General features: G+C 42.9%; 1 protein-coding gene across 1 annotated transcript in view; it reads left to right on the top strand.

Annotated features, from left to right (window-relative positions):
* BMP7 (bone morphogenetic protein 7) overlaps positions 1-12165 on the top strand; it is a 290263-nt gene that overhangs the window by 273285 nt on the left and 4813 nt on the right. The window contains exon 5 of the mRNA XM_086932499.1: positions 611-687. Coding sequence (XP_086788625.1) covers positions 611-687 — 77 coding nt within the window. The remainder of the gene's footprint in view (positions 1-610; positions 688-12165) is intronic.

Below are 12165 nucleotides of genomic sequence, written 5' to 3'. Positions count from 1 at the left end.
TGGGCGCTCTGTCCTGCAGGCCTTCCTGGTCAAAACTTGTCCACATTTGCTCCTCCGGGGATGGTATTGCTTGAGTATCTATTCAAAGGAAAGGAATTTGCAGCTAGATATCTCTATCAGATAGACAAGTTACTTACCTTTCGGTAATGCCTGATCTGGTAGAGACATGATATAGCAACAGATTCCTTGCTGACTCAATCATCCTCCCTGCACTGCGGACAGGTTTTTATGGTCCGGACTGACCCTTTTCAGGGCCCTAGTTGTCTCCAACACACCAATATGGGTGCACTTAATGACTCCATACTTCTGGCATGGAAGGTCGTGAAAAGTAACTGACATCAGTGCACCCAGGTGGTATCTATATAGTTGACACTGGTCACTATGGCACAGACGACACCGATGACGTCGCACGGAGCTGATCGACGTTACCTACCGGCACGCAGGTGTCTTGCTCAAAGAAAAATCTTCCGGATCCAGTCTAACTCCAGGGAAATTCAAAGGTAAGGAATCTTCGGCTAGATCATGCCTTCAGCAGATAAGGCGTTACCTAAGGTAAGTAATTTGTCCTTTAGGTTTATTACACTAAAGATTGATATTTTATTTATTTCAGAAAACAGCAGCAGTGACCAGAGACAAGCATGCAAAAAACATGAATTATATGTCAGTTTCAGAGATCTTGGATGGCAGGTACATCTTGACATCGTGATGCATGTTATTTAAAATGAATTTCTGAAACTTTTTTTTTTTTTTTTTACATACCTCCTGAGACATGGCAACATCAATATGAAATTGTGGAGCAGGAAATGAAAAAGAGTAGAGGCACACAGATTTTTACTTACGCCACAGTTTCATGTACTACCTAAATGTATTCTCCTGACTGTTTTAGGACATGTTTCTAAATTAAACATAAATATTGGGGTTACTAACTAATGTTCACCTCCCTCACTCTAACGTGGTGAGGGAGGTGGGTTTCATTGAGAAGGAGCATCCATTTCATATTTACAGATGGGATAACAAAATCTTCCTTGAGTCCATGTTACAAACCTGATTTAAAAAGGAGAAATAGTATGGAATATTTAAGTGAAGATGTGTAGACTGTACACAATATACATCGGGGGTGGTTTGATTCCAGCTGTGTTGTATAATGGACCACCATCCAGTCTCTTGAAGGTCTTGACACCAGAGTCACTGGCTGTATACTCAAATAGAGTGGGCTTAATGTGGTTTCCTACTGACTTTCTGTGGTGGGTTATGGTGTCTATGTTCCCAGTATGCGCATGAGGCCACCACTTTCTGCAGTCACCCTGAAAAATGTCACCACTTCATCACTGGACCCTATGCATGGTGCAGATGACTTTGAGTATACATCTGAACTCTGCCTGGATGGAATAGATAGCTTTCAATGTGTGTTTCATGTTCTTGTGCTTTTTTATATTAAACTTCATCCTGTGATTTAATTTACAGCATTAGAGGACTCATTTGAAGTATAAGTAGAGAATTGTAATATCTTAATAACTGCTTTTATTTGAAGGATAGGAAATCCGGTTTCAAGATTATACCTATGCCCTTAACCTTTAGTGCCACCCAGCACTATATATTTTGTTTCTGCACTGTGAAGCCGAGTCCCAACACGAGGGTGACATTTGAGGTTTTAATTATTCGTCTTTCTGACACCTAAAGTGCTTTTAGTTGTTTTCACCCATGTCATCAGTGGTTCTTCATTCTCTCTATTGATGAGCATAGCCTTTACGTCTTACTAAAGGTATTCTAGGTTGTAAATACATATCGGTATGTAATTCCATGTGGTCTTTTTCCCGAAATGTATAAAACATCTCGCTTTCTTTTATTTTTCTGCATTGCTACTGCAATGTATTTGAAATCTTCCTATGTTATGAATCAGAATTTAGGCGGGAAAAACAGTGTAGGAACATATACACTGAAGTCGTTCTTGGGCTGTGGACAGTGGAGCTAGGCAGGATAGAAGGGCTCATACATCAGTTGCACCACTCCGTTTACAACGACCTTACAGGCGTAGACAGTAGCTAGGTTACACCCATTTTACAAGCTCAAACCTCAGACAATAATGGATGTAATGGTATGAATGTTGTATCAGTGTAGATGATGAAATGACCCCACATAAATAATAAAATATCAGCTATGGGAGAAAGTGCCCTTTGGCACCAAAAACATCAGCAGGAAGTCTCCGGAACTGAACATCAAATATCACTTGGATATCCGCTTTCAGTGTTTTTGTTCTAAAACGTCATCAAGCCAGTGGCTAGAAGAAATAGTTCATTTTTTGTGTTTGACAGAAAAAAAATCTCTATTTTACTCAAAACAAAATCTTACCATTTCGTGAAAAAAACCATTATCAAAATATCATCTTTTCTGTTATATTTAACATTCCAAAATGTTTGCCATTTTCATCAAGTATTCTCTTGCACAGGGGCACATTTTGCCTTACTTGCCTATGTACTTATATTACATGGCAGAAATAACCATTATTTGCCATGTTTTCACCACTATGCCAGCTTTGGTCACAGTTATATAATGCTCCTATTAAACCAATGATTATCATATTAGTTACAGGGATAAGTTTCATATTGCCTTTGATGCCCACATTATGCTACGAATAGCCCAAATTAAGCAAAGGTTAGACTCAAGAATATAAGAGAGCAGTCCAAGTCAGTAAAGTTACCATTCGTTCTCTTTCAGAGAATCTCCATTGATAATCTAAGCACTAAGATCTAGTTCTAAATCTCTTCTTACCCCACTTCGAATTCGCACTGCAGGAAGTGGGGGACGATCCTTCGCCTTCCTTGCCCCCCTTCTTTGGAATAAGCTTCCATCCCATCTTCACTCCGTTGTCGAACACAAACATTTCCGGAAAGAATTAAAATCGTTATTTGATCAGAAATTATGATGAACAGATATGACCTTCAGCCCACTGGAGTCCTGCAAGCGCCATGAGACTTCGATGTGATTTGTGCACTTAATAAGTTTCTTTGACTTTGACACCGGAGCCGTTCTTTCAACAGCACATTTTCACAGTATCTCCACCTTACTCCGGAAAGGCCATAAAGTATGTGACCAAAATGTAGAAAGTTGTAGCCTTAAGACAGGTAACTCCATTACATTTACTTTAAAAAATAGAAGAAAAACACAGCTTTTTTCGAAAACCAATATAAATTAGTAAAGGTGTTTTTTTTGTTTTTAAACCAAGCTTCACAAAGACGTTTTACATTATTTTCAAGTGAATGATATGGAAGGTTAGGACAATATAGCCTGCATAGGCTGTAGTATTGAAACAATGTGACTAGACCACTGCACCTTTGACCCCACTGCCCCTTGACCTCCACTGCCCCATCATGCCCTGCAGCAGGAGTTTTCCTCCTCCCCCACCTTCCTCTCCACAACCAGCAATTCTGAAGGTAATTCTCCTTGGCTCCCACAGTTGCGTGTATCGGTGGCATCCATTCCAAGGCACCGTAGATCTTGCTTCCGTCACGCTAGACTCGCATAAATAGGTCTAGGTCAAGATGAAGATCTCCCCATTGTCATCTTCACTCGAGATCTACCAGGAGTTCACATCAAGACAACAATGATGTGTTACCTCCAGAGCAAGTTCCTTATGGTCTCATCATACCACATCATCTTCGAGTCTGTACTCTCCTACTTTGACAGATTCACCTCCAGTGACAATATATCCTTTGTATGATACAAATATTTTCCAGGAGGTACTTATTAGGGGGTGCCAACAAACTGAATATCTGCTTCTAGACCATTTCTCCCTTTGGTTCCAGGTCTTTTAGAACCAGATATGGAGCTACTATTTTCATGGGTTTCTGTAAAGCCTGCACATTTCTGCCCACAGGAAAAAATACAAACCACTGAATCAGGACCCATCTTTTCTTTGCACAGATCCTACACCAGCCTCCATCATTGTCTTTGTTGCCGGGAAGCTACATACCATGGCTCCAACATATACTGTTCCTCTTGACTAGGAAAGTAAAAAAGTGGATTCAGTGGGCAAAAACGTATTTGGTACCACTGGAGGAGGTCAGCAACCCTCAGCCCAAGCCACTAAACCAACAACCGATAGCAAACTTTGCGTCTCCAACTCCCCCCACCCCCTCATTACTCACTCTGGTAAGGGGAAATCATAACATCTTACCTACAAGATTGGAGAAAGTAACCACTGACAAATGAGTTCTGAGTATTGTAGAACATGGCCACTGTCTTACTGTCTTACTGTCCTCCATCATCCATTCCAACATAGAACATTTGCATATAAGAAGTCTCCATCTTCGTGCAAAAACATGCAGTTTAAAAAGTCCCAATGTCCCTGAAAGGGATGGGAATATATTCCTGTTCATTTCTGGTGAAAAAGAAAGGACCGAAAAACAAATACAGATCCATTTTATACCTCAAGAAAGCGAACAAGTGCATTTGTAAAGAAAAATTCATGTTAGCTCTTCATCAAATCTACCCTAAACTCCATCAGGGGGATTGGCTATTTTCAATAGATCTGTAGAATGTGTATTTCCACATCCTGATAGCCAAAAAACATTGATATTTCCTGAGGTTCACTGTAGAAAGAGACTATTACCAATGCAGGGTTCTCCTTTTGGTCTCAAATTTGCACTGGAGACTTTCTCCAAATTTATGGCAGCTGTAGCAACTCACTTAGAAAAATGAATATTTATGTCTATATTTATCCATACCTAAATGACTGGCTCATTAAGGCATCCAAGTACCACTTAAATTAGAAGAAATCTCTGTCAATACCAGCTCAATCCCTACGTTACCTCATGCAAAACAATTGCTCAGCTGGAGGTGCCGAACAAGAATCTTCTAAAAGGAATGAATTTCCATCAAGACTTCTTGACCCAAACCGTGGACATGGATGCTTCCCTTACAGGTCTGGATGCACATATGGACCATCTTCAAATTCAAGGCATGTAGTCTCAGAATGAACAGTCTTACCACATCAACCTTCTAGAGTTGAGAGCAGTACACTTAGCCCGGAAAACTTCATTTCTGTCATTCAGAACAAATTCTCTCCTTGTTCAGATGGACAATACAACCATGCATTATCTGAACTAGCAGCAAGGGAACCTAGATCCGGACCTCTATCTCCAGAGACACAAACAATCTGGAAATGGTAAATATCTAGAGATCGCAGGACTACAGCGGCCTATCAACAAGGAATCGAGACCACGTAAGTTGACAATCTCAGCAGAACCATTCAAGAAAATCATGAATGGGTTTCAAACAACTCTGCACTTCACAACATCTTTTGTGATTGGGGTTTCCCGCAAATAGATCTTTTCCATGAAGGACAAATAAATGGCAAGGCTTTTTCTCGAGGTTCTACCAATCAAGCACACTGGAAACACCGTATTGAGCGACTGGTCAGGCAAATTTCTTTATGCCTTTCCTCCAATTCCCCTAGTGACAACAGTGATCTTCAAGCTGTCTTACTCGAAGGCCAGAATGATTCTCATTTTTGCGGAGTGGCCCCAACAGTGGTGGTTAATGGATCTCATTTACCTTTCAGAGCATCCACACAGGAGGCGGCATAGCAGCAAGACTTTCCTCAGGATCTTGTACGGCAGCCAAATTCAACACCCCAACCAATAATTGCTGAACTTAGCAGCTTGGCTCTTAAACTCTTGCAACATGGTCACTTGAACCTTACTGAGGAATACATGGATGTTGCAAGAGAAACCAAAAGACCTTCTACTAGAACTTCTTAATATTCTTATAATAATGGAAGAGATTCTGCATCGGTGTACTCAGCGCAGTTTCAACCATCTCAAATGCAAAGAATAGGTGGTTCTTCATACCAAGCAGTAGCGTTATATGGTCCTGAGGAAGCAGCATGATACCATGGGGATCAATCTAGTCTGCAGAAACATGTCGACCTTTTTACATCAATAGTGGTTATTTGTTTAGTCCACTACGCACTTTTTATTACTTTGGGAGTGAAGAGAATATATTAAAGAGTGTTTCTCTTCTTTACCTAATTTTAAACTCACTTACATTCACTTATCATCACAATTCATATTTCACATTTGAGCACTGCTTTCAGTCACCCTCATTAAAACACTATGTTCGAGGCATATGGGCTGCAGATGGTACATTATGAATAGATCGCCATCTGGTGTTGGGCTCGGATGATTGCACTTTGTTTTTCTCTTGGAGAGTCTTTTGTATCTTGGTGACTCCTCCCTTGGTTGGTAGTGCGCATGGGCATCGGCTCCATCCTTAGATTGTTTTTTTCCGCCATCGGGTTCGGATGAGGATCGAGACGCTCCAGATCAACTTCAGAAGAAAGTGATTTATCGGCGCGTATTCCCTTTCCAATTCGACGGTATTGTTATCGAACGCGTTCATTTCCATTCCGACGCGTTGCAAATTCAAAATCGAAGAGAAAAACTTGGATCTACGTCGAAGAACAGGAGGCCTTTCTCGACGCAGTCAAGCCCGGAGTCCATGGAAAGGACTCCATTCAAAAAATGTCCAACGTGTGGTGCTAAGTTCCCACACAAGGACCTACACGAGGTGTGCAACCTCTGTCTATCGCCTGAACACGAATCCAGGGACTGCGAAGCCTGTGCAGCATTCTCCTCCAAGCTAACGATTAGAAATCGTCGAGCTCGAAGACACGAGGTTTCCAGAATGCAGGCGGAAGCGATCCCGGAGCTGTTCGGAGACGAGCAAATCGAGGAAGAAGAGGACCAGTCGGGGTCGGAAGGGGACCAGTCGGAGGTTGAAGAACTCATCGAGCAACAAACCGTGAGTGACGACGTCCCCTTACCGAAAAACCGACCCCGTGCGGTAACGACCCCGCCCTCGGGCCCGGTCAAACCGCAGAAAAAAGTTTCCGACGCCCCGCCCTCGGGCCTGGCAACGAAACCGAAACTGAAACCGAAACACTCGGACTCCCACCATGTCTGATCCGAGAAAAGGGCGACATCGACTTCGGCACCGAGGCTACATACAAAGGAAAGCTCGGTATCGAAACATTCCATGTCGAAACATAAATATGACTCATCGCCCAAGATACACTCGATACCCAGAAAGTCGGAATCGAGCAGACATTCGGTGTCGAAAACAACAAGATCTGACGATCGAAAACAAAAGCACCTCTCGGAACCAGGATCTTCGGTACCGATTCAGGAGCAACAGACAGATCCCAAACAAAAGATCTTGTTTATTGATCCACAAACTGGGAAAGTGGTCACGAAGAAGAGAAAGAGTGAACAGTCAGAAGATAAACCTCTTCCTTCAAAAAAGAGAACAATGGGGACAAATATAACTCCTCCTGCTTCTCCTCGACCTAGAGTCACACCCTCTTCTCCTATTCCTCACAATAGGCCAAATATTCCTACACCTTCTACACCACGACCAGCTACACCTCAGTCAGATGTAGACAGTGATCTAGGGGAGGGAGAACCTCAAGGGGATGACGAAACTATCCCAGATGAGGAGGACCCATGGGAAAATTATGATGTAGGGTCAGATGAGGACAACGACCCAGAGCTATATCCCTCAAAGCCTTCACCACCTGATGATAACACAGGTTTTGTGCAGCTCATTAATAGGGCAGCAAAATATCACAAACTAGATATGCATACAGAACCTCAAATAGAGGATTTCTTGTTAGAGACTCTACCTAATGCACAGAGAACATCAGGTACTCTTCCTATGTTGAAGGGTCTTCTTAGTCACACAGAGGAAATATTCGAAAACCCAGTGAGAGCCAGGGTGTTAAACCCAAGAATTGATAAAAAATACAAAGCGGCTCCAAAGGACCCAATATTTATTAGAGGGCATGTACCTCTAGACTCGCTGGTGGTCTCAAACGCTCGTAAAAGAGCAAACTCATTATCTACAGGAGAGGCTCCTCCACCAGATAAAGAGTCAAAGTTAATAGATGCATCAGGCAAAAGAGTAGCATCACAGGCAGCGAATAGCTGGCGTATAGCCAATACACAAGCACTACTCGCACGTTACGACAGGGCACATTACGATGAGTTAGAAAAACTTCTCACACATCTCCCAAAAGAACATCAGAAAAAGGCAGATCAATTAATACAGGAAGGTAAAATAATAACCAATACTTCCATTAAGTGTGCATTAGACGCAGCAGACACTGCAGCAAGATCTATTAACACCAGTGTCATGCTAAGAAGGCATGCATGGCTTAGAATATCAGGATTCAAACAAGAAGTACAAACAGCCCTACTGAACAAACCATTTGATCAGAAGACATTGTTTGGTTCAAGCACAGACGAGACATTAGAAAAAATGAAGAAAGATACGGAAACGGCTAAGTCAATGGGAGCATTGCAACAGCCAACACACAGAGGTTCCTTTCGTAGATCCACCTATAGAGGGGGCTCAAAGAACACAGGAACGAATCAGCAATCCACATCTTTCACACCAACATCACCCAGAGGTAATTCAAGAGGCAGTTACAGAGGTAACAACAATAAGGGTAGAGGCCGCGGAAATAATAACAACCGCAACGCCTCAACACCAAAACAGTGACTTCATAGAACTCCCCCCAGACCACATAACACCGGTCGGGGGACATCTATCACAGTTCCTACCTGTCTGGGAAAACATCACGTCAGACAAGTGGGTGAGACAAATTATCCAACATGGTTATTGCCTAGAACTCACAGCTACCCCACCAAACATCCCCCCCAAACAGCGTCCAATGAGTCAAGATCATCTGACATTGTTAAGAGAAGAAGTTCTAGCACTTCTACAAAAGCATGCAATAGAGAAGGTCCCAAAAGATCAACAAGGAGCAGGAGTATACTCTCTATACTTCCTGATCCCCAAAAAGGACGGGTCCCTAAGACCAATATTAGACCTCAGACCTCTCAATGCTTACATAAATTCGGAGCATTTCCACATGGTCACGCTCCAACAAGTACTCCCTTTACTGAAGAAAGGGGACTTTCTTTCTACACTGGATCTAAAAGACGCTTACTTTCATATCCCAATTCACAAAGCCCACAGGAAATACCTAAGGTTTGTGTTAGAAGGACAACACTATCAGTTCAAAGTCCTTCCGTTCGGTGTCACAACAGCACCAAGAGTTTTCACAAAATGTCTAGCTGTGGTGGCAGCACACCTAAGAAGACAACAAATACATGTCTTCCCATACTTGGACGATTGGCTAATAAAGGCCAAGTCAAAAGAAGAATGTCTTCACAACACACAGAAGACAATTCAATTGCTGCACCACCTAGGGTTCACGGTGAACTACAAAAAATCACACCTGCAACCAAACCAGATTCAGCAATACCTGGGGGCTACAGTAGACACAGAAAAGGCAATAGCATACCCCAACCCAATCAGAGTACAGACAATGGTCGGGTTAATACAAAGTTTCAACCACAACACTCACTACCAGCACAAGTGTTTATGCAACTATTAGGCATGATGTCCTCCTGCATACTGCTAATACCACATGCCAGACTACAAATGCGCCCACTACAAGAGTGTCTAGCGACACAGTGGAATCAGGCTCAAGGTCAGATTACAGATCTGGTGTTGGTAAACGACCGGACGTATCGCTCTCTGAAGTGGTGGAACACAGAAAACATTTCCAAGGGACGGTCGTTCCTAGAGCCAATTCCACAAGTGATAATAACAGCGGACGCATCGCTCTCCGGATGGGGAGCGCATATGGACAGATACACAGTGCAGGGGAAGTGGAGTGTGCAGCAAAAGAAACTGCACATCAACTACCTAGAACTATTAGCAATATTTCTAGCACTAAAAGCTTTCCAAATGCAAACAACAGGCAAAGCAGTCCTGATCAGAACAGACAACATGACTGCAATGTATTATATTCAAAAACAGGGGGGACACACTCTCTCCAACTGTCCAGACTAGCACAGGACATATGGAGATGGGCCATTCCTCAAAAGATCTACCTGTTAGCGGAACACCTACCAGGAGTTCAAAATCAGATAGCAGACATCCTAAGCAGACAGTCAGAACAAGTACACGAATGGGAGCTGCACAACCAAGTACTACAGCCATTCTTCCAAAAATGGGGGCAACCAGAGATAGATCTGTTTGCCAATCATCAGAACGCAAAATGCAAAGAATTCGCATCCAGGTACCCACACCAACGGTCCCAGGGCAATGCACTGTGGATAAATTGGTCCAACAAATTTGCTTACGCGTTCCCTCCTCTACCACTAATTCCGTTACTGGTTCGGAAACTGCAGCAACACTCAATGACAATGATACTAGTGGCACCCACGTGGGCAAGACAGCCGTGGTTCACCACGCTGCTACAACTCTCACAAGTACCACATCAAAAGCTAAGGTTATTACCCATGCATCTTACACAGAACCATGGAGAAATAATGCACCCAGATCCCAAACAACTGAACCTAGCGACCTGGCTCCTGAGGTCATAGAGTTTGGGTATTTAGATTTACCACCAGAATGCATGGAAATCATTAAACAAGCAAGACGTCCTACCACCAGAGCATGCTATGCAGCAAAATGGAAGAGGTTTGCTATACACTGTAACAGTAAGCACATCAACCCTCTGGACGCATCCACTAAACAAATCATTTGCTATTTACTACACTTACAGCAATGTAACCTAGCATATACCTCTATCAGAGTTCATCTTGCAGCCATAGCGGCGTACCTACAAAACAGGCAACATCTGTCACTGTTTAAAGTACCAGCAATTAAAGCTTTCATGGAAGGACTCAAAAGAGTCATTCCACCAAGAAGACCACCTTCCCCAGTCTGGAATCTCAACATAGTGCTTACCAGACTAATGGGGCCACCCTTTGAACCTATGCATAGGTGTGAAATACAATTCCTCACATGGAAGGTGGCCTTCCTTATAGCTATCACGTCACTTAGAAGAGTAAGTGAACTGCAGGCTTTTACGATTCAAGAACCATTTATGCAGCTACACCAAAATAAAGTGGTTCTTAGAACAAACCCAAAATTCTTACCGAAGGTTATTTCAGCATTCCACATCAATCAGTCAGTGGAATTACCGGTTTTCTTTCCAAAACCACAAACAGTAGCAGAAAGAGCCCTACATACATTGGATGTTAGAAGGGCCATATTGTACTATATAGAAAGAACACAGCCTTTCAGAAAGACAAAACAGCTATTTGTTGCGTTTTCTCCTACACATAAAGGCAATCCCATCTCCAAAGCGGGCATTGCCAGATGGATTGTAAAATGCATTCAAATATGCTACTTAAAGGCAAAGAGAACATTAACTGTTCCTCCTAGAGCTCACTCTACACGTAAACTAGGAGCATCTATGTCATTTCTGGGAAACATTCCACTAGATGACATATGCAAGGCGGCTACCTGGGTTACACCGCACACCTTCACAAAACACTATTGTGTAGATGTGCACACAACACAACAAGCTAGAGTGGGACAAGCAGTATTAAAAACATTGTTTCAGACAGTTGCAACAGACACGGGCGACCACCGCTAGGGAGAGAACTGCTGTATAGTCTATTCATAATGTACCATCTGCAGCCCATATGCCTCGAACGGAATATGCTACTTACCAGTATGCATCTGTTCTTGGCATAGAGGGCTGCAGAGTGGTACATGCCCTCCCAGCCTCCCCGGAAACCTGTGTCTGTTCCAACATTATCTTATTTAGATACACTTACATGGGCACTCTTATCTGTATTCTACTATACTACTCCATCTAACCCTACTATGGCAAAACAATCTAAGGATGGAGCCGATGCCCATGCGCACTACCAACCAAGGGAGGAGTCACCAAGATACAAAAGACTCTCCAAGAGAAAAACAAAGTGCAATCATCCGAGCCCAACACCAGATGGCGATCTATTCATAATGTACCACTCTGCAGCACTCTATGCCAAGAACAGATGCATACTGGTAAGTAGCATATTCCTTACAACTTGACCACTGGGTCCCACATGTAGGTCTAGGCTTTAACACCTGCCAGTCCACAGTGGGTTTTGTCATCTTACCTTCATGTGCGAAGGATCCCAGATGATGAAGGGCGGATCCGAGTGGTGACTGATGGGATTCTTCTCACAGAGAGGGAGGCCCTGTGTGTGACTGGAGTAGCACATCACTAGTTTTTTGTTCTGATAGGAAGAA

This window comes from Lissotriton vulgaris, chromosome 7 (assembly GCF_964263255.1).
Source record: "Lissotriton vulgaris chromosome 7, aLisVul1.2, whole genome shotgun sequence".
NCBI lineage: Eukaryota > Metazoa > Chordata > Amphibia > Caudata > Salamandridae > Lissotriton > Lissotriton vulgaris.
Note: the sequence above shows the minus strand (reverse complement) of the source record. Positions and strands in the feature narration are given on the sequence as shown.